Source organism: Apteryx rowi, unplaced genomic scaffold, assembly GCF_003343035.1.
Source record: "Apteryx rowi isolate R43461 unplaced genomic scaffold, aptRow1 scaffold_247, whole genome shotgun sequence".
Classification (NCBI taxonomy): domain Eukaryota; kingdom Metazoa; phylum Chordata; class Aves; order Apterygiformes; family Apterygidae; genus Apteryx; species Apteryx rowi.
The window spans coordinates 988,818-1,015,943 of record NW_020448830.1 but is presented as its reverse complement, the minus strand read 5'-3'; the positions used below and the strand labels follow the sequence as shown (position 1 = coordinate 1,015,943).

The 27,126-nt window shown below is 38.4% G+C and overlaps 1 protein-coding gene across 3 annotated transcripts; it reads right to left on the bottom strand.

The window, feature by feature from the left end:
• On the bottom strand, positions 1 to 26,715 carry YWHAZ (tyrosine 3-monooxygenase/tryptophan 5-monooxygenase activation protein zeta). 3 transcript variants are annotated; one of them, XR_003253629.1, is made up of 7 exons: positions 26,549 to 26,715; positions 24,912 to 25,215; positions 8,635 to 8,758; positions 4,659 to 4,822; positions 4,471 to 4,566; positions 1,393 to 1,724; positions 970 to 1,055 (listed from the first exon to the last, which is right to left on the bottom strand). XR_003253629.1 is itself a non-coding variant. In XM_026066724.1 (5 exons), exons 1-5 carry the CDS (start codon positions 25,203 to 25,205, stop codon positions 996 to 998), a joined length of 738 nt encoding a protein of 245 aa, XP_025922509.1. In that variant the 5' UTR covers positions 25,206 to 25,215; the 3' UTR covers positions 1 to 995. The 3 variants fall into 3 exon arrangements, 1 of the variants encoding a protein (XP_025922509.1); XR_003253630.1 differs by lacking the exon at positions 26,549 to 26,715 and adding an exon at positions 26,226 to 26,513; XM_026066724.1 differs by lacking the exons at positions 1,393 to 1,724; positions 26,549 to 26,715 and having other exon boundaries at positions 1 to 1,055.
• Between the last annotated feature and the right edge of the window lie 411 nt (positions 26,716 to 27,126).

The following is a 27,126-nucleotide window of genomic DNA, read 5'->3' as shown; positions in this document are numbered from 1 at the left end:
TAGTTGAAAAGTCCATTCATAAAACTTTTATTCCACTTACATCAACTTAATACACATGTTCTGAACAGTTATGCTTGGATTGTTCATGAAAATTTCGTAAGACATTAAACAAAGCTAGCCATCATCTCAAGTTATTTCCCTGTTAACTATTTTTACAGCACATGCATGTTAGGCAAGTATCAAAAAAAAAAAATCACAAAAGCAAAAAAACTAAAAAAGTTAAATACATGGGTTTTTGTTTTACTGCTGTGCTCGATATACAGTGTCATTATGGATATCAAGCAATTCATTTTTACTGCATCTTTACTTGTACATTTGTTCTTAGGTTGCTTAAACCATTTAAATACAAATAAAATGTGTAGCAAAAATAAYGAAAGCAACAGCAGGTAACTTTACAAATAATGGAATGTGAACCGTTTCTGTCCTTCTCTAGAGAAAGTTGACTGGGTTATCAAACTGTCTTAAGGAACACTTCAGCTGCAATCAAAGATGTACACTTGATTGTATTTTCCACAGATTTCACATGTTTGCTTGACATGCAGTATCTATGGGACACCAGTTTATTCACAGCCATGTGTGCTCCAGCTTGAGTACTCACGCTAACTACACCTGTGGCTGCAACTGATTATCCCTTTTCTCCACCATGACAGACCAATATGCAAGCAGTCGTCTTTGCTTGACATAGAAAGCTGTTTAACACTGGCCTTGTGGGAAGCCACAATGTACCAAAAGTACTATGCCAAACATGTAAAACTTGTATAAAAATGTCACAACCCTATATTGGCCACCTCAGATGAAAACAGATAAATTCCCCAAATGTTAACTGGCTCTATTCCCCTAATATTAAACAAAACCACATGGGAAATATAGAAATCCAAATAGAAGTAACATAAACCTGTCAAATCGTAAACAAAAACTATTTGTGGGACAGCATGGATGACAAATGGTCTACTGTGTAAATTTCAGAATGAGGCAGATGGAAGTTGGAAGGCTGGTTAATTCTCCCCTCCTTCTCCTGCTTCAGCTTCATCTCCTTGGGTATCCGACGTCCACAACTGTTTGGGAAAGAAAACAGAGTACAGTATTTAAGATATTAATATTATAACTTATAATTAATAATGAATCATTTAAGGAATAGGCTTTCTAATAATTTTATGAAAAATCTTACTAAGTGTCATGAAAAAACCATGACCATTAATATATTTTTCTTTGCAGGAAAGCAGAAAAAGTAAATGGCTATAACTCCTGCACAAGATAAAACAGAAATCTAGTTCTAGGTGACCCAACTTCACATTGCATTTAATGAGGAAGTTCATGAACAGTCAAAACCAGAGTCTCATATCCACAAGGCTTACTAAATTATGATTAGAAGCATGCAAGAATCAGACTTACAAAACAGATACATGGGAATCAGGAACTAACAATACTTGGTTTCCTGTGGATTTGCACCTTCTTCTTGACCACAACTTTTATGCATCGTTCCAAAGGAAAATCTTCAGTAAAAGGTCTTTCTCAACATCCAACATTAGAGTGAATGCTTGCTGTTCTTCAGAAAAGGCACTAACAGGTTCTGTTTCCTCTACTTCCCCCCCAACACTCCCCAAGCATTTCACTAAAATCTCTATCCCTTGGTTAAATTTGAGACCAGTCAATGGATTCAGGAGTTGCTGCAGGGGAAAATGAATACACAGTGGTTCCAAACTTGGGATGGGGGGTAAGTCAGCCTAAAAACAGAGTATGCACAAAATTCAACTTTTGGCTCCATAACATTACATTAATTAAATTAAACATCATATCAAGATTAAATACAACTAAGCATCACTTGCAGAGCAACAAACATAGCAAAAAAATTTTTTTGTGAAGCGAGTGTTTCTTGACACTGGCTGCTTCCAAACTACTACCATACTACCAGTCCAGTATGTTTTGTAGTAGCTCGCTCTCTCTGGAGAGAGAGCAGCTCCAACTGAATACTTCACGCTGTGTGGTCTTAGGTAGTAAAAGTTGAGAAGAACTTTAATTCTTTGTCTATCTACAGCTTACATCAATAAGCTCCCACAAGATGCTAAAAATCCAGTATCAGAAACATTTTACCTCTCCAGGACAACACAGTAACTTGTGCAAGATTTATAGCCTTGTTCTGGCTCTGAACACACAATATCTGCATTAAATGTTCTTTGCTGAAGACACTAAGCCACAAGTTAGTTTACTGGAAACAACAGTATACTAGTTTGTTTCTAGCACCTTCACTGAGTTCAAATCCTTTATTCTGAAGTTTAGTGCTATTCCATGCATTTATAAGGAATAGTTATAGGAACAGTTTATTTTGTGAAAGGAGCTAGTAGAAAGACAACAGAAAATGCTCCAGTCCTATATTCTCACCTCTAGAATATCTGTAGATGTGTACATACTTTTATTCAGTAAATAAAAAAAGTCTTATTGTTCTAAAAGGAGGATTACCAATAGAGAACACAGTTCAAAGAATCTGCTGAAGAAAAACCCTTAAGGGGAAGGAAAATGGGAACAAACTTTTTTTTTTTAAAGTAATTTCTCAACACAGACAGACAAAAGGAGGAATATCTAGCAATCCTGGTGAAATAAATTTTGACCTCATCTATTAAACATTCCTCTGAACGTATAACTGCCCTCAATTCCCATTGAGAATGATCAGAGACTCCTCCTGAGCCATACAAAATTCAGAAAGAAAGCAAGAAGAATCACCAACTGAGCAAACTGCCACTGCACATAACTGATCAACATGTGGAATCATTGTCAAAATGCCCACCTCAAAAAGGTTGTAATAGACTTGCATAACTGTAGCAAAACAGACCTTTTTCAATTCACAATATTCCTTGCAGTCTTTGTCAGTAGCACATACATCAGAAGTTACTTTTTACCCTGAGAACTTGTAGAAAACCAGGGATCAATGTAAGAGCAAGACTGGCACAGCTCACATGAAACACTGAAGGCAAAATGTATCCATCTACTCAAGAAGATGTAATCTTGCAACTATCTATAGATTTCTCCTTTATAACGGAAAACTCATTTTAACTACCAGGTCAACTACAGTAATTCATATACTATGGTAGCTCTCACTGGCTTTTGCCCTTGTATGGAGCAATTTGCTTTCCAGCTGCTACGACAAGCTTTAGATTATTTTTACTGGGAAGCTAGAGAGGAAAGTCAACTTCTATTCTCCATCTATTTCAATACATCTCTCATTCAGAGGTCAGCTCTTGAACAATCTCACTCAAGGGGACAGTACACACAGACACTGACAGCATAAAAGCTGATCCCATATCTCCATTACAGAGGTTGAGAAAATCCTCTTCCCATTGTTTTGTAAGCAACAACTCGAACTATCACAAGTAGCTTTTGCAGTAGCATTAAGTAGCCATTCTAGTAAAAATGATTCCAAGAAACAGGCAAATAAAGTGTTATAAGCAAGAGCAGAAAATACAGCAACTCCTATCAGGATAGCCTACTAACTATATTTCGAGGTCTTACCACGCTGAGTGATCTTATACAATTGTACAATCTTACCTCTAGTTCTGTTACAGAACATCTGCACTGCTTTTAGAGCTCCCTGACCTCAGATGCATAGAACAGGTGAACACAGCAGTACAGATGCAGACCAAAGAGGTGTTGCTTGTTTTGCAATTCTTGCTTACATTTTTCCCTCCCCCCAGAAGACTGAGGACTGAACTATACCATTAATTACATGAAGCAGTAAATGCAAGCAAACTGAACATAGTCATTTGCCTTAGATGTTTATCTTCGCCAGTTTTGAAGTTCAAAGTAGGTTAAAAAACCACACACACAAGATTCAATTTTTGATTACTCTGATAAAGTGACACAATCTTGATCCTTAACTTACACTGGGGATAGCTATGAGTCCAAGTAAAAAGGAATTAAGATAGCTGCTGTGCAACTGCCCCGGAAATATGCTGGCTAACATTGATTCCAATTTCAGTTTTACCAAAATTAAAAAAGAAAAGAAGTCCAAACAACTGAACAGGTCCCCAAAAGGACTTGCTAGATATGTTCGTAGGGTCCATTCCTTGCACGTGCAGTCAAATAGACCAAGCTATGTGAAATCTGACAGAACAACTTTAAGAGGTAAATGTGACTGCATTCTCAACTGCTGTTATATTAGAAGAGAATAGCTTTGCTAGTCACAGYTCAAATTATTTCACTTCCTGTTTCTACACAGGTTAAATTCCTTGAATAAAAAAAGAATTACTGAATAATTTGGGGATTTGGCTACTGTCAGAAAAATGTTTATATTAACTGGCCTGTAAAGGCAAAAGGTTAGGTGTGAAAAAAGATGCAGCTCAGAAATACGGTGTACTGTAAATTCATCTGTAAGTAAACAACAGACACAGCTCAACAGCTAACAGTGAACAAGACAACTGTCTGTTCCATAAAGACCAGTCCCACTATCAACAATACGCAGAGTTTAATGATACTCACTGTCAAGTTGTCTCTCAGTAACTGCATTATTAGCGTGCTGTCTTTGTATGACTCTTCACTTAATGTATCAAGCTCAGCAATCGCTTCATCAAAAGCCTAGAGTTAAGAAACAAACAACTTTATTGGCCATGCATCTAAAGGTTATGCAAATAATTTAAATGGAATTTTTTTCCCACCCTTAGACTTACCGTTTTTGCAAGAGAACAGGCTTTCTCCGGGGAATTGAGAATCTCATAATAAAACACGGAGAAGTTTAGAGCCAGACCTAATCTGATAGGATGTGTTGGCTGCATCTCCTTTTTACTGATTTCAAAAGCTTCTTGATATGCCTGTTGTGATTGCTCCACTATCCCTTTAGGGCAAAGAACAAACACACACAAAAACCACAAGTAATTCAGATATTGTATTCAGACATACAATTGGGACTGTGTTCATGTTGGCGTGACAGAAGTATGTCAAGAGTGAATGCACACATGAATCAACATGTCACTATTTTATAAAGATTTTACTAAATTAAACTTTTAAATGGCTAAAAGAAGTTTCTCATTGATCAAATCATAGGTTCGAATGTCTCCCTGCTACCCTGTGACTACTTGTATTTACAATCAAGTGTTTGCAACACTTTTGTAATATTTAAGATAAAAACCACCATTTAAATGAGAATGTAAAAAAATTCAAGTTTTAGCTACACACAGGTTTAATACAGTATCACAATTTCAATGTTTTTAAATGCTGCAAAGCATTCAAGATCTGCATGTTAACCACAGAAAACACTGATGATCTTTGCCTGTTAAACATGCCTGATCCTTCCAGTAGCTGTCATTTATGAATTTGCATTCAAATAGCTTGGCAAAGGTAATACGCAGCATCCCTCAATCTGAATTAAATATACACGTTTTAAAAGCTTCCAACATGGTTCCATTTCCAGCGCAGCTATGGAAAGTGTTTTTACCTAACTTAAAAGTTCTAGTACTCATATGCTTTGAAGTAAGGGCCAGGAATTAACAACTAGTCTTTTTGTCAGAAATTCATCTTTTGTGGTTCTCTTAATCTGTTCAGTTATGTAAGTCAAAAACATCTGGCAGAAAAAAAATCCATCTATATAGCATATACTAAGATCTAAGAGCACAACAGATTCCACTCTCACTGAACACACTTGAACTTAGGAGCAGACTATGCTTGCACAAGTCAGAAATCATAGCCCAACACAACTCGAAAGTTAGACTATGCCCTGACGACTGCAGGAGGTAAGAAAGTGCTAGACACCGAGAACAAAGGGACCATTGTTCCCGCACTCTCAAAGACTGTTAACAGCATCTAAGAAAGAGGGATGGAGGAAGTCATTCAATTCAGACGCAAAAGGATTCAAATCACAACATTTCTGGATCAGAATGAAAATGTATCCAGCATCACCTCTGCAAGAGTGCCCAATTGTATGCATTCAAAAATACTGGAAAAAGAAATCTCTAGGCTAAGGACTCAAAAATACATCAGTGGCTGAGTRGGAAGTACTCAAAGTCTGAAAAATACCTGAATACCGATATTCAGGATGCCTATGCAACTGCTATTTGTTCTCCTTTAAACATGCACAGACATTATAGCATCATATTGTCCTCTTCAGARGGAAAGAGGAGGATACTCACTTCCCGGCAACTATTCAGCACTTTGTTTTTTCTTCACTATTCCTGTTTCATCTTATGTGCAATTTACAAACTGACTTCAAACCTTGCTTTGTTGTCTGAATTCATTTTCTTACAGGCTTCACACCACTCACTATTGTAATAATGGAGTGCTTGAAAAGAAAAGAAAAAGTGCTTGAAAGTTGCCCGAAATTGATACATTACAGTGGAGGAGGACTGGTTTTACTGGAAGTTGATTTTGGAAGGAGTGAGAAGTGTTCTACTCTTCCATAACACTAGCGTAAACACCTTAGAAAATGCTGCCATTTATGAATGCTAAAATGAACAGCATGAAAAATAAGCAGCATTTGATTTTTAATCATTTATTTTTCTAGAACAAATTAATTTAAAAAAATTGAGCATTTTCCCCCTTATTTGAGAAAATACATAGTTACCCAGTTACCCTCTGAGCACTAATACAGGGAATTTAGTGCATCTGATGCAAAATTTGATGCATTTATTAATTTTGAAGTCATCCAGTATAAGCAATTTGCAGTATTTTTACCTTAAACTCTTTCTAAAGAGTTATACAATTCTAAAGTTCCAGGCTAAAATAGCAGTATAGGGTTACTCCGCAATAGACAAGAAAACCTGTTTGATACAATAAGCAATCTGTTTTATGAAGATAAAAATCCAGACCCTAGAGTTGGGAGCTTCACACTGCTGCTGGTATTTATTGGAAAAGGCTGACAGAATGCTGTCCAACTAATGGGCTACTATTTCCTAAACCACAATTATCAAGTGCTCTACTACAAGGTTAGCTGTCACAGATAGTATGCAGGAAAAGCCTGCAAGATTAAACACTTGCAAGGAATTTTAAGTTTAGGAGCCATAGCAACGATCTAGACAGGTTTTCAAAAGATTTTCTTCTTCACCTGGAAAGTGAAAACCCACAGAAAAAATGCTCAGCCAAGAGACTGGGCTGAATAAAAATTAATTTTAAAACTAGTTTAAATAATATCTGTACAGTCTAATTTTAAAGCCTGCAGCTTAGTCTCAAACAGGTATTGTACTTTCCAGGTTTGTGAACTAGAGATTACCAAAATTAGTCTTACAATAATAGTTCTAAAGTACTGGTTACATGTGTAATTCTGCAGTCAACAAGAATGGGTCAATTTGCATGCAGTAAGCAGTCAGGAATCAAACCAAGCCTATTCCCCTAGGTCTGAGTAACTTCATTCAACTCTCTGTTATCCAGCATAATAGGCAACTGGGCTACCCTAGGTAATGTGGGTATAACTGGAAGTGCCACGAAGCAAAAGCAGACACGTCTATCCCCCTAGCCTCTTGAAATTATTCTAAGTTCAACAGGACATTTCAGCTATACACTGACTTCACCAAACTCAACCCGATTTCTATGAAGCCGTATAGATATCTTTATATCTCATACTACTGGGAGAACTTACTAGCTTGAGAACAGCATTAAACCACAGTGTGCCACACATTCATATAGCACTACATGGAATCTAACAAGCTCTACAACAGAGCAAAATTACACATCAGCTGTGCAGCTCAGTGGCTCTCCAATAATTCCTGGGGGATTCAAGTCCATATGTTCAGAGATGCTGTCTGCACATTCCCAAGTATCCCATATTTCTGCAGGCTATCTAATCTTTGTCTGCAAGAAAGCAGCTCAGGGCTGGCAGAATTTATTAGACTGGCCTCTGTGCTAAAGTTGCTACACTGCTCCCAGTTCTAAGCTGGCCCCAGAGAACAGTTTAGCACCATTCACAACAAACTGTATCTAAATATAATATAGGTTAAAAAAAGGAGAAGTCAGCACATGATTTAGGTGTCTCCAACTACAGCAGTGAAGCCACCTAATATATAATTAGGAAAAGCCTGTATCACTGATCCATAGATATTAAGTATCTTATTTCAACTTTTCTACTAAAATTCAGGTGAAGCCAACTTACCTCCAATTAGGACAAGCGGTTTACATGAAGACTTAAGAAACTTTAGGCAACAAAGAACATTTGGAGATTAAACCAGACATAGTTATGGAAGACAATTTTCCTAGGAGTAAGGTACTAGTCTTCCTCTCCAGGTAGATTCTAGTCTCCTTGCTCAATAAATCTATGCAGATTGTTTTGTGTGCTGTAGAAATGCAGCAGAATTGGCAGGAAAAAACTTCAAAAAAACTACAGACTTTGGCCCCTATAAAGAGGTAAAAATGATACTCAGCCAGAGAGAAGATGCGTAAACCCGTACTTCCAGTGATAAGGCAGATGCATGCATGCATCAGAGTTGACTTCAAAATCTTGTGACTAAACACCTGTTCTTTGCTTCAAACTGCAGGGTACTTGGAAACTTTTGTAATTAATTTGAAAGCCACTGACCTATGATTTTTCTGTAGAAAAAGGAAAGCTTATTACTAAAGAAATTTATATCCAGATCAGAAGTATTCCAAAATTCAAGACATGTCACTGTCCCACTGAAAGCAATCTAATTTGACAAATCGTAGCAACAAGCTGACATACAATACCTTTCTTGTCATCTCCAGCAGCAACCTCAGCCAAGTAGCGGTAGTAGTCTCCTTTCATTTTCAAATAGAAAACTTTACTTTCTGCTTGCGAAGCATTAGGGATCAAGAACTTTTCCAACAGAGACTAAAATGGAAACAAAGAACATAGTGTTTTGAACAAACACACTTTCACAGTTTGTTGTAGTATAACTGAACTATCGATTCAACCTATTTCAAAGTCAAGAAAGCTTTAGTTTTTGTGTTCCCCTGCCTTTTTTTCCCTAAATATCTTACATAGCACTTCCACCTAAGGAGAATTTGTTCTGGATCACAGTTCTAGGTACAAGCAGAAATGTTCCATGCTGTGATTCCATGAGGAGGACAGGAAGGAAGCCTGTATTAATTCAGCTGATGAGTACTGAAGGACCAAAGGAAGGGTTTCTGTACGCTGTCATGTGGTACCCTGACAAAAATAAGTGAATCCGAAGAGTCTGTGCAGAGGGTATACAACAGAAGAAAGTCTGCATCCACAGAAAATAATAAAAAGACTTAAAATATCAGCTCCCAAATCTGAAATCCCAATATCTTATGTGCACAGGAAATGGGAACTCGGCTAATGAGGCTTATTAGCTGAAGCCCCATACTGGCATCACCAAAGGTAAGGAACTGCAAGGTGAACCTGGATTCTTGCCTCTCTGGACAGTTTACAGTCTACAGCTATGTAATACTGAAGAGGATCAGCTATTTGACTTCATGTGCTGCCCTAACAGGTGTCTCCTATCTTTTCCAAAGCAAAGGTGGCTGCCTGGAGTCACCCCACCAAATCCTGCCTGTGGGCTGCCAGTTAAGACCAGGTTTTTCTAGATTTTTCAAACTGCATATTAAATTAATACAGCAAGTTCCCAGGTGAGGCAGTCATGTAATTTAGCAAGAGTTCTACTATGATGAAAAAAGAAAAGAAAAGAAAAAAGAAATCACTAACACATTTAGCCCAATTAAAGCACAAGCTTGTCAAACTTTTTGATATTGAGTGTTTAAAGTCAGATTTCAAAAGAAAAGCCATTTATTGAAATGACAAAAAATGTGCAGAAGTGCTCTTGAATACTCAAAGTGAAAACAGAAGCTATTACATATACTTTGCTAAGGCTATGTAGCAAACATTAATTTTTTATAAAGAGGTTTCAACACAATTTTCAGATTTTTTCATTTTAAATTACATGACTGACATTTCAGTTCTGCTTTGCAGAAATGGACAAGTAAATACTGTTCAAAACCATAGAATTATGACTGTTTTACAGTACTTTTGTACCAGATAGTGACCTGCACATTAGCTGAGTTATCTTACATGATGTACTCTTGGGACTGGCATAATCTGGATATGGTAGTTTGTGACCTTTGGCACCAGCTCTGGTAAATAAGACAACCTACATAAAGTTACAGAAAATTATGTTTGTAATTGACAGAAGGAGCAAGAAGAGTAAACAATTTGTTTTATTTTAAGTATTGCTAATTCATTTACATAAATTATGAATATTTAACCTAGATGACTTAAACTTGTGTGAAACCTGTCAAAATGAAGTGGCCTATTATGGCAGTTCTCTCTTTTTGCTCTCTCAACAGATAGGGCAACAAAATTGGGCTGACAGAAACAAGTCAGACAAGGTTTTGCTATGCCTATGCTCCAAAGAGATTAAAACTGCTAGTGGATTTTCTTTAAATAGTTTTAACACAATGGAAGATATTTATTCAGTCATCTTTAACTATTTTCAGTACTGTAGGGGTTGGTATACAGCTTCATTTTATATTTATGCAAGACGACATCTAGAACACTGCGTCTGTGCTTCCTGCCTGAACGAGAGCAGAAAGAATCCTTTAGCAAAGGCATAGCACAAGCAATTCAGCAGCAGAGTATTTTTATGGAGTCAGCCAAACTGGCTGCCGAGCTGCCTCATGTGCAGGGCACCCTTTCGAAGGGCGTATACTATGCAAGGAGAAGGACTCAGTGCTGCCTCTGCCTCAGTACTGCTGGAACAAAGCTGGAGCCTGTAAGGTACATGGACCACGTGCTTCTGTTCTCCTTAACTGCTTATACGCTTTGTTCTCATCATTAGAGAACGTCAAGATTCACAGCTATGATATTTTCCATCACCGCCAAGAAACTCTGACTTCAATGACAACTGAAGGTTCCCAACTACTAAGAATAAAGGCTGCTCATTAGTTTTTCCCTGCAGGAGTGCAATTAAGTCAGGAGTGTTGGTCTGCACCTAACCTTCTAGCACCAGGGGGAGTAGCCCTCCCTCTGTACCCTCCCTGTTAATTAACCAGACCAAAATATTTTCAGTGATTCTAGAGACACAAATTATTCATTATCTGTACAGAAAGTTGCCTGACTGAAAAGTACAGCCTTACTCACTAGCACAGCACCAACCAAACTTTCAGACCTAAACTTCACTTAAGTCACAACTGAGGTAGAGTTGCTTGCAAACAACAGATTGAATGGGTGATTTGCAATAGCAGACATCTTTTAAGAATGTCTAATAACAATAAAAATCTTCGTAATTAGATAGACTCTAGCAGGGCAGTAGCAACTTGGACAGTAGGTAAACCTTGTATTGGGGCAGAGGGGAGGGTTTCTAACCCAAGCCAAATATAGCCTATGGAAAAATTCTCTGACACCTGGAGTCCTGGACTGCACTGGTAATTTGCTCATGTCTGAAGGAAAGCAGCCTATTCTATCTGAACACCCCATAGGATTGGTAGGCCACATATCTTTGGGAGAATTTTATTTATGACAAATACACTACAGGCCACTAAACATTAAGAACAATAACAACAAAAAAAAAAGTGAAAGCAGATTAAAATCTAAAAGTTAGCATATAAAATAGGGAAAAGATCTCCTTTCAGTTATCTTTTATCTAATAGTATCTATTACTGTATATAGTCAGTTTCTCCTGTCAGTACTGGTCTTTTTATTTCAGGATTCACTTTCCTTTACCAACATGAAGTTATAAACACTCCTCAGAAGTTAGCTTAGTTAGATTCAGAGGGTACTAATTTGTCTTAGAGACTTGCAGTGAAAGCAGCAATCTGCACGTAGGTGGTGTGGCTACAGAAAGTCATACAGATCTGAAACCATTAAAATGACCGACCTTTTAGATTCTAACTACAAAAGACAACATAAAACTGAAACAGGCATAAGCCACAATTTTTTGTTTGATGGTTAAATCCCATCCACTTCTGAAGAACACTGGAGAGTAGCATCTTTTTTTTAAAAATAAGTAACTGTAAAGCTTCTCTGGAGGATGCACTTTTTCCACATACTCTACAAGGAGGTACTAAAAAGTATTTTTAAAATCCATTGTTGTGTGTTCTGTTTATCTAAAACAAAGCTCCCATAGATAGTAAGAAGAACTATTTCAATAATACGACCCATATACATCCACCTTCTCCCTCTCTTACCAGTTGATATGACAGTTCTTACAAGTATAGAACTAACCACCACATGGGTCACTTCAGCTAACAACTAGCCTAATACTAGACCAATAAACTAATTAAGAAGTCTTTTAGGTGAACCACATCATTGCAATACATAAAACATCCTGACAACAGAAGAAAGGCCATTCAGCAAGAGTATATTAAAGCTACATGGTATGTAGCTAAGCTCTCATGTCCATTCATGACATTCCTGCTACCATGCCAAATTCCCATCCATGTCTGACATATATTAATACACACTGACCGTAACTTCATGGGCAGTTAGTTACAGTGCTTGAATCTGGTAGAAAGAGCTAAAACAAAAACAAAACAGAGCCCCCCCAAACACCCCCCCTCTCCCCTCCCAACTCCTTAGCTGTAATTTTCAGAGCTTATAATTTGCTTGATGGCAAAATTTTTTCAACTGCCATGAAACAAACCAAAGCATTGCAGTCAAGTACATCGAGAAGTAGCAGCTTTTTAGAGCACTTTTCAGCCAAAACCTGTACCAGACTGTACAAGTTCTTCTAACACCTTTCATCATAAAGTCATATGCAGCCTTTCTGGAAAGATTTTCACTGGAAAATTATTATTAACACCCCCCCCTTTTTTTTTAACCATACATGCATTAAACTTGAATATCAACTTTTATTAATATGCCAGCCATTAAGAGATCAGACATCAACACTTCACATCTGCAACTGTGATTACTCTTAGTCAACAGCTTTCTGGTACTCTGGACTGGGCGAGACAGCACACCCAAACTCAAGAGATGCTAGTTAGCTATGCTCATACATACCATACATAAGCAATGTCATGAATTTGGTACATTCCTCCACCCCCAGGAAGTCTGCACTAGAGAAACAGTCTTTGTCTCCAAAGATGCAACAACTGCATCAGCACAAAATTTTATTATTTTACCAGTGGACTTCAATCCTGGCTTATACTAAACACTGAACAGGAGAAGATTCACTTTGTCCTTGCTTTTAGACCTGTTCTTTTGCTGTTCAAAAGCCAAAAGAGCGCACAGTCAACAGCTAGCAACATTAAGCATAAGCACAATGCATTTTGAATTGTTTTGTAAGCACTACACAGCTTATTATTTTGATGAAAGGCCCTATGGACTTGTTCCTGTAGCTTTGCAAGATAAAGTCTTAAAGATAAAAGTTAAATCAGATTCAGTTTGGAGAATGAAAGAAATGTAAAATTCAGTGTAAAAAAAAAAATACTAAAAAAAAAAATCCTGCTTCTTACTGCAAGTTATACATACTTCAGTTTGTCAGGTTGTGGTCAGAACTTCAGTTGAAGACAGGAAGCCAACCCGTAAAGACTTGAATAGTCTTTTCCTGACACTTGAGGCCTAAAACTACCCTTCCTATAAAAGCATTTGCATACAACTTTGACAAGACTTGTGTGGGCCAGGTGACCATCCCCAAATTTACACAAGCACATTAAAATTAATGCCTCATTTTGCCCAGTTCCATTTAGTCCTATGCATATTTACCCTGATTAAAGGCTCAGTGTCAGCACATGTTACTGCCTGGAAATTTTAGATAATTACTAATGCACTTGAGGACTGCATCAACAGCTCAATTTAGATATTCTCCTCCCAACAAACAGATCATAAGAAATACAAGCATCTGTTTCTAGAAACACACAGTTGTAAATGAGCAGGCAATATCTAGTTAAAGTATTTAGAACAAGGAACATTATTTTAAATACCAAAAAATAAGATACCTAGTTGAGTAAAAACTCTAGAAATATTGAAGAGATAAAAAGGTTTCGGTCCTGCACACCCCCCCCCCAAAAAAAAAAACTTAAGAACAGCAAGAGTCCAAAAGAGTATATTGATAAGTATTGCCTAATTTAAACAATATCAGTTCCGCTCAGAGCTAACAGAGCAGGCCTTTTATTTTCAGACAATACTGAAAACCATCTGACATATAATTATGATATTATTTCTAGTTTTGAAGATAAACTACATGGGAATATTTGCTGAATTTTACTTCACTTGTCATCCATCTGTGTGTTACACAGCACAAGGATGTAGAAGACATGAAAGAACACTTCTTTAAATTCAGCCTGAAAACCTATTTCTTTGACATTTCACATTAACTGAGAATGGCCTAATATTTTCATGATGTAAGAAGTGCTCCATTATCTTCCTTCAAGACATCACAAGAACACAAGAGTGACTGCACTGGCTGACAGGTCTATTTTGTCTACTATCCCACCTGCAACAACACCCAAAAGAGGATGCCATTAGAAGACTACAAAAAGAAAGCAACAAAATATCATGCTTCCTATAGCTTCCATCACCTGATGCTTACAGACTTCCTGAACCAGAGTGTTTTCTGTGAATTTCGTAAACTTCAGGCTTCTCATCCACATTCCACATGTTTGTCCAGACTCCCCTTAAATCAAAATAAACTTTTAATACCTACAACATACTATGGCAAAGCAGTTGCAGATACTTGACTACCTGTGCACAGAGAAGTGCTACCTTTGTATAGAACTTGTTTCCCAATTTCATTAAAAAAAAAAAGTTTCATTTTTGCTTATTGGATTTTACTTTATAAAAACACTAGTACTAAAGTCTGCATTTCTTTCAGAAGACTGTCAGATAATTTCAGATCATTTGAATAATTTCAATACCAATTCATAATCAAAAGTCCTTATTGTGCTTTTACACCATCCAGGTCTCTAAATGCTTTTTACTCTTTACAAAGGAAGAAGGAGAGTGAGGGAGGAGGGAAAAGCGAGTAAGACAGGCAGGACGGATATTAAGAACAAGGACATCCATCTGAAGCACTATGGTAGAACAAGATATGAAACACTACAGTCAGTGAAAGTCCATCAAATCTTAAGATACAGCTTTTCAGATATATCAAGATACACCTAGCAATTACAATCCAGTAGAGTACCAAGCTACTCCTTGTATTCCAATGCTCCTAGGGTAACAACTGTTCATCCATAGTATGAGGTACAAAACTCTGAGATTCCCCCCCCCAATGTCTACTTAATATTTTCCACCAAGTAGCACAGCTGAGCGTGAGTATTTTAATAACTACAGATGTAAAGTGTAGACGTTCAAARTCTTGATCCAGATCGAGATCTTAATCTTGTGACACAATGCAGGAAGAACTACATGTACTTAGTTTCAAATGGAACTAACCAACTAGCATGGTAACTGTAGCACACCTCTGTTAAACTATTCCTTTACAGACAATGTTGGTGACATCTAAGTTATTCAAAGCAGGCCAACTGCGCTGGACAAGTTCAAGAGACCTACCATTCCTACAAAAAGCTGGTGTTTGATTTTCCATGTGTGTGTCTTTCTGCCTCGGCAACACGATTAGAAGAGTTAAATAGACTATGAAATGATGCATGCAATTAGGTACACTGCACAGATTTGCATACACACTACAAAGGGTTTAACTAAGTCATTTGTTGCCAACAGAAATATTCTTTTTACAGTCTACCTCAATCATTTGAAGAAAATAACAAATATTTGTATTTTTAAGGGGAATATTTTTAGACAATCTCTTCCTCAAACTCAAGCTTCTTTGGGACAGGCGTATTATGATGCAGTTGATTACTACAGTTTTACCTCAATATTGGGGCTCTGCAACCGCAGAGACATCCCACCATCTTGGGGAAAAAGGAGTGTTCTGCTGTCTGCCTTCTACTCTGGCCAAAAGCAAAGCCTCTTGTTTAAAACTAGCTAAAGATTTCTACCTACTTATTTCCTCGCTACAACAGCAGTACACAAAAGTTGTGAAATACTAGTGGCTGCTGCGGCACCAGTGATCTCTCTGGTAAAACAGCTGCTGAGGCAGAAGACAGGCCCAGAGAACCACCTGCTGCCTGTTCTCAGTACCAGTTATTCTTTCTTCCCATCAGACTGGCTGCCCACACAAACAGGCAGCAGCAGCAGCAGTCTGACAAGGACAAGGAGAGAAGGCTGCCTGGCCCAGATGAGGTAAGAGTCACCAGCCCAGGCAGGGAAGCAGTTCAGAATTCGGGACAAAGGGAAGAGCAGACTTTCAGGGGGCAGGGAGGAAGGAATTTAATTGCATAGTTCATGCAACAGTGGGAGGTGTGACATGCATAGGAACACTTGGGATTTAAGTCTAGGAAAAGGGTACAGTTGATGGACTACAGTCCACAAGGCTGCTAATCTGGTAAAGATCTAGTAGAAAAATGCAGCAAACAAGGCCTGAGTAAGTAGTAGGGGATGACTGAAAAGAGAATTAAATGACTAATGGAGAAAAGGGAATCCTGTGTTGCAGACAAAGAATGGCAAGAAATTTTAGCTTATGCAAAAAAATACAATGAATAAACAGTAACTTTTTTTTTTTTTAAGCGGGGGAACAAAAGCAGTGCCACACATGGACAAGAGGAAAAAGACATGGGAAAAAGAAGTAGGACATGCAGAAAAACCATCTTCATGTTCACACATACACTGGGGGACAGAACTAAGTCAATGAGAAGTGCGTGTGTGCACTAATACGCAAATGAAGGGAAAAAAGGAAAAAATAGTGCACTTACGGACATGCTCTTGGCCTACATAAAAAGGATGGAAATTGAGGCAATGGGAAGAAGTATCTCCCATTGCACACTTTTACAGGCATATATGTAGCTTTCCTTGCACATCAACCTCTTCAGCTGTCCCCTCCTCAAGGAAAGATAAAGAGCCCTGGTTTAGACTATCATGCCCTTCACTAGCTTGATCCTTCTCCCACTCTGCTTTCCAATTAGTATTTAGGGCAAGTGAAGCAAATTTTTTTTTTCATATCAGGATATACTCTTGGAGATTATTCAAAAGACTTTTAAAGTCACTCATGCCAATTATTACAGGTTTCACCAAAGTATGTTAAACAACACTTGACAGTGAAGGAATCAAATTCTGATGCACAGGAAAAAATATCTCTCAAGTTTAGCAACCAACTCTGAGAAAACTCATACAGAACACAGCAGCCAATAAGCCACTTAATCCTTATTATTTTTCTAGTATTTCTTCTGCTGTGTTATAAGCGTTAATAAACAAAACACAATCTTCTCCACTTCACTGAAAAACAAAGCCAAGGTGCAACACTTACCTATTTTGTTAGCATCACCTCATAGGGTATTTCTTGAATACAACAGATCATTGGAGATTTGAGACAAAATAAAATGGTACGAGATGCCACAGATCATTATTTTGTGAAGAAACAGAACATCTATGAGAAGTTTGTGATAATATAAAATTGAAACTAATTCAGTTGGATGGGATTTCCTGCTAGACAGGTAGTTTTAAATAAGCTTATTGTGGCTGTACTCTAAACCAGAAGACATGTTCTAGTTATCTTAAGGTTCTACAGTTTTGATGTCTGAAGAAATAATATTAAACCCCCCTATAAACATGCTATAGCATTTCTACTCAATGAGAAACAAAAGCAGGAACCATTTATCCTTAGCAATTTGAACTCTGAGAAGATCTGAAACCTGCTGAAAAATGCCGTTTTAGCAATGTAAGTCTACTCTGCACTTGGGGAATCTGATCACTTAGAGACTGAAGAACTTGGACTCCTGTTGTTAAATATTTTTTGTTAGCTATGTAATCATATTCAAAGGTCAATAACATCCAGAAAAAAAAACAACTGCTTCTACCTCATTTATTCCACACTGAATCTGATAAAAAAAACAAAAACAAAAACCTTAAGAATATACAGTGCATCTCAACAGAAGCATCTCTCTCTTATCATTGCCTGTCGTAAAGAGAGGCACTGCTACTATCAGATTACAAGAAATATAAGCAACTATGCAAGAGCTGACTTTCAATAGAAAACAAGTTTAAGAAACAATCACACTCTTCAAAATGTTCTTCCAGTTGCCGTATTTCTTTCCTTGCTGTATTGGCTGTTTGCCAGAAGCAAAGGATTAACTTTAATAGTACAAGCTTTTTCACAAACTTTCAAAATGGTAGTTAACTATGGACTGAACAGATCATCACCTTTTCAGGTTCACAGCCAGAAGCTGCTGTGTCTGCCTATAGCAAAAACCAAGCAAGAGTCTGAGAACCTGCTTCAGAAATGTGCATTTCTGTCAAGCTCATGGTAACAAGACAGAAATTTCCAGCTAAAAACAGAGATAGCTTAGCATCTGTTTACACAGAAGCTCTTGCTTCTTCAACAGCAAGGAACAAGGAGAGTATCTGTCACAGTTAGGTGACTAAACTGATCAGCTCATTTGGCTGCTTAAAACTGAGTCTCACTTGCAAGCGCATAAGGTTCTTGAACATCAGAGGTTGCTTTCAAACAAAACAAGTTGTTACTCAGATGATTCTGAACAGTACAAGCACTATGTATAGTTCTTATTTTTCAAAGCCAACTGTGAAGCATCAATGTCAAGGGAAATTAAGAGAGCAGACAACTGGTTATAATAAAGATTTGTTCTACTTCCAACAAATACAAGAGGATAAATAAGTGTGCATGTGTGTGTGCACGCATAGCTATGAGAAGTATCACGAACAACTCTATTTAAATGTTTCTGTTTGCATTCCTGCAGAGCACATTAGCCAATACTGTGATAAATGGGTGCATTAAAAACATCTATCAACATTATGGACGGATTTCTTGCTAAGACTAATGACTACTGGCTCACTTTTGTTCATGAAGTCCCACTATCAGCAAATTATTTATATCATATATGCTGGAATCTAAAACCCTTTCAAACATGAGCTAAAGTTTCATGCATTTACAAAGAATTAAATTAACAATGTAGAATAAATAAAAACCAACACATTAATTCTCCCTTACTGATATCCAATAGGCCATCTCATATTTGAACCGATCCATGAATAGTGTTTTAATTCTCTGTGATTCAATACCTTTTCAACACTTTCAGTACACTATATTTGTTAGTAAATACAGGAAATTACTCTAGGCAGTGTTCACCACTGCAGCAAGATAAACTGCAAAGGGGTGTAGTTACAACAAGGGAAGTGATTAAAGGATTAAAAGAGTTGAATCAGGAGGTTTAATGAAATTGCCTCAGCCTCCTACCTTCAATATATTTGAGAATTTATACCAGCTAAAGCCTAATTGAGAAAGCTAGATTTGGAGAGTTAATCAAAAGCTTAAATTATAACCATCATGAGAAGTTAGTAAACCCTGGCTACATTTTGCTCTGCAATATATAGAAGTACATTCACAGAAATATCTGTGAATCAGAGGTACTGACATATTTTCATGCATGTCACTAGCACATTGCCATCTTTTATATGAGCTCTAACAAAGCATGATATGAGATCTGAGGATCTATATCCAGGTTCAGGCTCCACAGTGCAAGACAGACATGAATGTACTGAAATGAGTCTGGTGGAGGTCACCAGCAAGATTGTGGGGTTAGAGCACATGACATAAAAGGAGAGGCTGAGAGCTTAGTTTGTTCAGCCTGGAGAAGCGAAGATCAAACAGATCTTACTGCTGCCTACAGCTASCTAGAGAAGGCTGAACCAGACTCTCCTTGGAGGTCTACAGTGAAAGGACAAGAAGCAGCAGCAAAGCTGGAACACAGGAAGTTCTGATCACATATAAGAATTTTTTCTTCTTTTACTATAAGGCTAGTCAAATATTAGTACAGGCTGTCCAGAGAGGCTGTGGAATTCCCATCCTTCAAATTATTCAAAATTTGACTGGACAATGCACTGAGCAACCTGATCTCACTGGACCTGCTCTGAGCAGAGTTAAACTAAATGATCCCCCTTCCAAATTACATTATTTGATGAAAACAGCTTAAAAATTAGGGACTGAGATTTTCATAACAAAGATGTTGGACATCCAACTCTCAGGTTTCAAAAAGTTAACCATCCTCCTTTGAAGAGCCATGTACTGCAGATAGAAGTTTACACAAATTCCTCCCCCTATGTATTTCAAAATCACCAAATAAAAGACAAATCTCAAAAGCAGAAACAAACTGCAGACAAAAAAAAAAAAAAAAAAGCAATTCTGAAGGAGCCACAGAACTAAATGTAGCTATTTTCAATCAGAGCATTGCATTTTTTTTGTTAATATTTATGTTATGGAAATATTTCAAAGTGGTATGAAATGAGTTACTGGAGCTCACAAGCAATCTACTCAGCTGCTTGCGACTACCATCAGCAAGAGGACATTTTTATGGATCAAACAATGATTGGCTTTAAAAAATAAAAATGCAGGTATATGTCTGTCTGCAAGAGTGCTAAATAGCACATGGCTTGCTGTAAGAGGGAGGACTAAATTTCTTAATCCTGTCATTACGAGCTGGCACAGAAACAGGCTTAATAGTTATTAACCTGGTAACCTACCAGGTGTTTGCGGCGACTAGAAAACAGTCCCAAAGTAATTTGAGAATGTGAAGGCAACAAGCATAAACTTGCAGTATATTCTTTAAGAATAAGAAGCCATTTAAAAGCATTTTGAATGGAATTATGTTTTCCCCTCCCCCCCCAGAGAGCTACAGCCCCATAACAGGTTACTAAACTTTACCCCGATCTCTAAAAAAAAAATATGCACGAGAGAATTGCAAACCTAAAGTCACCAAGTTAAGATTTAACTTTCTTTCCACAACAATTGCCACTTCTAAAAAAGTATAACATCCATAACAAGTGCAAAGTAATTTAAGTAGTACAAGTATACAAGGAGTACCATTTTATGCTTTTGAGCACCAAGTTAGGAGGAAGTAACAACCCGGCAAAGAAAGCAAACAGTTCATCTTATTGAGAGGGTCCTGAACAGCACCATTATCCTTCAGTTTTTCTGACAGGGAGGGAGTGRGAAAAATGCTGTGTAGCACTTATATGCAACAGTAACTCTAGAATGCTAACTAGAGCCAAGGTTTCAGGAAGCACTCTACACATTAAGGGTTACAACTAAAAATCACAGGCTCAAAAGGGGGAAAAAGATAGTGCTTGGGCACTGCAAACAAAGAGGTTTACTTAAGGCAAACTATGACTTTGATGGGAGACTTAGGGCAGAAAGGCAGATCACCCAGAAGATTGGGCATGGGAGAAGAACATGGGAAAAAATCATATATTGTAGATTTTAGAGGAAATACAAGGGACCATGGCTGCACATGCTAGACTACAGAATACAGTGTAACTATCTAGAATTATGTTCATAGTAAACTGAAGGTCACCAGTCATATTTTAAATGTTTCATTGGTATTTAATTTGTGTCAGAGATTGCCTGAAAGTCACTAGTTGTTTAGAGCTCCTGAAAACTTCTAATATGCAAGCAGTAAGAAATATGAGATGTTGGCTATTCAAAGACCTCTCCATACTTTCTTCTTTGTACTTCAGAGTCCTCATGAGCCAAAAAATTCATATTACTACAGATTTAATGTGAACCACTAATTATAGTTCTGTTTCTCATCAGCTGCAAAAAGCAATTCGAAGAAAAATCCACACCTGTTAGATTAATATCATCCTTTATTATGGAAATAACAAAAAAAGGACCATTTTACTGGTATTTCAAGCAGACACTCCTTCTACTATAGAAGGTGAAACAGGACGTGAAGCACACACTCAATAACATGAGGAAAAGTACTTAAAAAGCTTCATTTCCTGTATCAACATAAAGTTTCTGAGGCTGGAAATTTTCTGTAATACTCAAGCACATTTAGGATGCTCGAGTATAGCACTGTACTTTTTGCTATGTTTTTCTTGATGAATTAGGTAATTCAATCTTCACTGTTAACACTGCAAATAACTTGTATTATGCATGATGTGTTGTAATTATTTGCAGTTTTTCAGTACCAGAAATTAGGTCTGTTACACTGACATATACTCAGGCTTAGTGTATATCTGACAGCCCTGGTGATAGACCTGGTGCTGGATCAGAGGTTCTGGGGCTCTCCTCTTTCTGCAGTAGCACTCAGAGGCTGCAGCAAGCAGGAAGAAAAGTCTGTCTGTTTGGAGAGCAATGTAGGTGCTCCAAAACAAGTGTAAGTGGGGGAAGATTTAGGAAGGGGCAAGGATGTACATGTTGGCTTTGACTGCTGCAAGGTTAGTATAGAGAGAAAAACTAAATGGTTGGACCTGGCCCACATAACTGCCGAATTTTTTAATCACGAAGTCCCTAATAGTTATGAAGCAAGAAAGAAGTCCAGCAACTGCTCTCATTCACCCCTTAAATTAGTGGAAGAGGGGGGAACAGAACCCAGAAACAGTTTAGTATACTCAGTGTCCACTGGATTACAAGGAATGTTTCTTCCAAACACTAGTAAATTGATTTCAAGAATTGAGGGAAAAGAGCGAGAAGCTGCAGAGGAGCCAGCTTTGGCTACATTCTGCTACTCACAAACACATTCTCTTAACTGGTTTCCTCCCTTCAACACAGAAGTTGGGACGCCAGTCACTTCCACACTCAGCTGTGATGTAACGCTCCAGGGTATTAAATATTACTTAAGAGCCTAGCAGGCAACTGAAGGCACAACAACAGCTCAAACAGATTCACACTCTTAATAAAAGATATCAAAGTATCCAGGTTGCCTTGGTACTGAAATTGACAAGGCTCAGGACTAAAAGTTGGAATGTTTGTCAACACTTCAGATCCCCTTACTGACATACTTCATCAAGATTTGGCAGGCATCATTTTTCATCTCTGTTAACAGTTATAGACRAGACTACACTGTACAAAAATTACATCAGATCTACTGACAAAAAAAAAATTCTACCTCTGCATGTAGCATTGTCCAGATTCTGTTCATAGGAAACAACTAAATATGTTATTGCAATTCTTTTTCTCTGGTAAAGGGAAGCAGATTTCAAGTAAAGCAATATGGTCATTCAAGTTTCTAGGTGCATAAAAAAAATGCATGTGAAAAGGACACTCCAGCCAAGAAATAGGAATATGTTTTTAAATATATATATTTTTCCCAATGTAATTATCAAAGTCAAATTGGGGCATGCCATTTGAAAGCATTCTTAAATCCTGTCCCTTGAACACAAAAGAAACAACAGAAAAGTTATGAGTGTTTTTTTTAAACCCAAGTCTAGAAAAGTAGTTTTATTATTATCAATCACTGCCTAAGGCATTGTTTCAGCTGAATGGTAATCTATTAAGAAAAACTGGACTGGCAACACTAAAAATGAGTAAGACATTAGCTGCCTAAAAATAACAGCATGTAAAACAATGATAATTTATTTGAATAAATTATATATTTCTCATTAAACACAGCAAAGGGAAATACAAGCCCATTTTGTATTATAAATCCCAAGACAAGATTCCCCACCCCTTGTACACACTTGCTCTAGCAGACTTGAAAACTATTTTCTGTTGTTTTCATTTTTGTTTTTAGCATGTACAGTAATAGCAAGCTAGTTTTGTCTCAGTCTGGTTTCCATCATCAGAAAAAAAATTTAATTGCAAACACTTTGTTAAGTTCTACTCAAAAGGGTTTCTAAAACCAAGGGCTTAATTAAAATTATTTCTTAAACCCAAACTTAGTTTTACAAGAACTTTAGATCACACAGAACTGAAAGTATCCCTCCCCGTTCCCACCGTAAGACTTTCCATCAATTAAAAAAAAAGAAATAACATGAAAGTAGAACTTTAGGTTTATATTCCTATTTCCATGGCCTAAATAGCTGAGCCACCACTTAAAAACCTAAGAATTAGTAAATCAGTTCTTTCCTCTACATTGGTATTTCCACTTTCACAGTGGTAGCTTGTAGGTTATCCTTACACAAAATAACAAAACATATGAAACTGGGTGTGTTACAAAATCCATGGAAGCCAGCCTAAACTGGAAGCCAAGACTCAGGGCTATTAATGTCAACTTTTACACACCTTTGGAGAATCAGTCTTCTAGACGTCATCACCATCAAGCTCATTTAGTTATATTACACAGCAAGTCAAGCTTTTACTAGTTAGTCACTGATCTTAATTTTAGTTTGACATCAGGGCTTCAACCACATACTCAGCTACTTAACACCTTCCACATATCATATGTCGTTCTCTGACTTCCAGGTATGACTTGATCCCTTGTTACACACGGGACAACACAGCAGCAGAGTTTGCAGTTCACATTTTTGCAGCGTAAAATTCTACTGCTGACAGTAACATCTACCACACTAGTGGCAGGACTGGACATTCACTAACGATGTGCTCACTGAAGCACGACTGACATATGCAACTGAAAAAACTGACAATCTGGACTAAGCATTTGGAAGAGGTTTGGATTTTATCAGCCAGTCTCCTAATGAAAATATATAAGCCTCTGAAAATGCCTAACTCTGGTCCCCTTATAGTTTGCTGCTAAAAATTGTAAGTTTAAGAGGGCATCATAGCATTTCTACTGCCTCTTCCTGCAGACAATTTTCTGCATGGCTGAGTCATAACTAACATTACATCATCTTACCCAGGGAGGGGCACAGTTTCTGTAGAGTAAAAACTACCTCTTACAACTAGTAGAGCATWTTAAAATTCTAGAAATCAGAGCCATCTAGGACATAAACAGTGCATTTTGGGAGAGGGGGTAGGGTGGTGGGACTCAAACCCAAACCTGTATCTTGTTCAGTCACAAATAGATATGTTATATTTTTTTTATAACTATTACCTTTATATACAGTAAGGTTTCAACATATCTCTAAATACACTAGCACTAACTATGCTTAAAAAAAATATATGTATTTTTATGTATTTTAGGGAAAGAAAAGTCAGACGTTTGTTAAATCTTGTCCTTCAGAAATGGCATAAGAGACCACATTTACTGAAAGACTAGAAGTAGTCCGAGAGGGCTAGCACCATTTACGCTGTAACTTTAAGTAAAAAAGGATCAACAGTTTCATTATTTCTCACCAGCACATCATTGCAGATGTCTCTTAGCTCAGTCTCAATTTTCTCTCTGTATTCTCGAGCCATCTGCTGTTTTTTCTCAGCGCCTTCCGTCTTTTGTTCAATACTTGAGACGACTCTCCAAGATGACCTACGGGCTCCTACAACATTTTTATAAGCAACAGAGAGAAGATTCCTCTCTTCGTTGGACAACTCAGCTCCTTGCTCAGTCACAGACTTCATGCAACTTGCCATGTCATCATATCTTTCAGCCTGCTCAGCCAGTTTGGCCTTCTGCACCAGCTCATTTTTATCCATGCTGATCTTTCTAAAGAGGAAAAACAGGGAGGTATTATTCAGACATTTATCAAGGACAAAGATGTTTTAATGTCATATGCAGAGCAACCATTTTCCAAGAAGTTTGAAACTGTAGGATGTACAATCAAACTCTAGAATACAAAGCAGACAAGCACTCAATGCTCAAATACATGGACTGAAAACTTCAAGTCACTGTTTCCTTCTAAGAAACTGTTAACTTTTAAAGGAATATTATTTGAAATATTTACAAACATAAGCATCCAAATGTGAACTGAAAGCAGATCATTCCTATCTCAAGCATATGCACAATTCCAGTCCTTTGCCATCACTCAGTTTTCTCATAAGACTACAGTCAAGATGCAGCATCAGCTGCATCTAATTATCAATATAACAAGATTGACAAGGAAAATAGCCAACACTAAGTTTTTCATAGAAACAGACAAAATACAGGCTAGTCAAACAGTATCAGACAATGCTGTGCCTTAACAGAACCTTTTATGTGCAGAAAGACTGGCCATAAGGATCTGCAAATCAAACCCCGCACTGGATGTTGCAAAGTCAGAGCTCCACAAATATTCAAGGAGTTTCAAGGAATACACCCTTCAACAATGTTAGCTTCCTTTCCCAAAACGGGATCAGCTAGACCCTCTCACCCAGGCAGTACTCCTCAGCCTGAGAGGCTACGCTTTCACAGACAAAAGGAGACTTCACTGTTTAAAATATTACTTGAACATCAGCATTTGAGATAGCGTGAGCTGGCTGAGATACTTTATAGCATGCATCATATCAGGACTTTTTAAACCAAGCTCTGCCAAACCAAGATAACTGACATCTTTTTTTGTACATCAAGACAGAACAATCCTTCCTCACCCCCCAACTTTTCAAGTATCTTGATTTGGTCATTTTTCAGGCCCCCACAATGTGCTTTGAAATACATCATCCTTTAGGGTTTCATTATTAATGTGAGAACTAATTTTGGTTATATATGCTTTATTATTTCTACACATTCCAACTACCAACCTCACACATTCAGCAGTTTAACCTTGGTCATTCCACATAAAGTTACCACAAGCAGTAACTGCAATATCTCCTATTTAAGGATAAATGAAGCACGTTTTAACATCCTAGACACCTGAAAGGAGAAAGTTTTAGTGGCTGCTTCTTCCAGTGCTGGCACACAGAAACTCAGTGGCTGTTCCCCAGTGTTTGCTAACATGTGCTCAAGTCCTGACCACACTATAAATAGCGGGTTAAGGAGCCATTTTAAAGAAAGGTTTTGGCTACAGTTGTTTCACCACCCAGTGCAATCGGGGCAAATGCGGTTTGAACGTTTGTCTGAATACCAGTTTATCAGGCCGCCAGGCTACCCAGAGCCCGCAGACGGGTACGGCGGCATCCTTTCCGGGCAGTCAGGCTGCCGTTGCTTCCGACGGACGAAGAGGACCGCTCCGGAGCGCGGCGAGGGCTGGCGGATGCCCCTCGGCCGCTCGGCACGCTGGATGACAGCATAAAATGGTGCTGCGGGCGGCGGCGGCMCCCAGCGCGGCGGCACGCTCGGGGCCAGCCCCCGCCCCGCCCCTCCCCGCGCCCGCCGCATCCGCCCGCCGCGGAGACACCGAGCGCCTCGCTGCCGCCTTTGTCATGGCGGACTGCCGCCGGAGCCCAGCCCACTTCAGTGCGCGTTAATCCCGCTCACCTCCGCCCAGCGCCGGGGGGCGGCGGGGGAGGAGGAGGAGGATGCAGCGTCCCCGCCCCGGCAGCGACCGGCCGAGGGGAAGCCCGCTGGCCCGGCCCCGCCGCCCCGGCAGCGCAGAGGAGGACGACGGGGAGGCGGGGGAGGAGGCCCCCGCTCCGGGGGGGCCCCGGTTACCGCCCGCGGCGCTGCGGCCAGCGCCGCGCGCCTCGCACGCCCCGGCGAGCG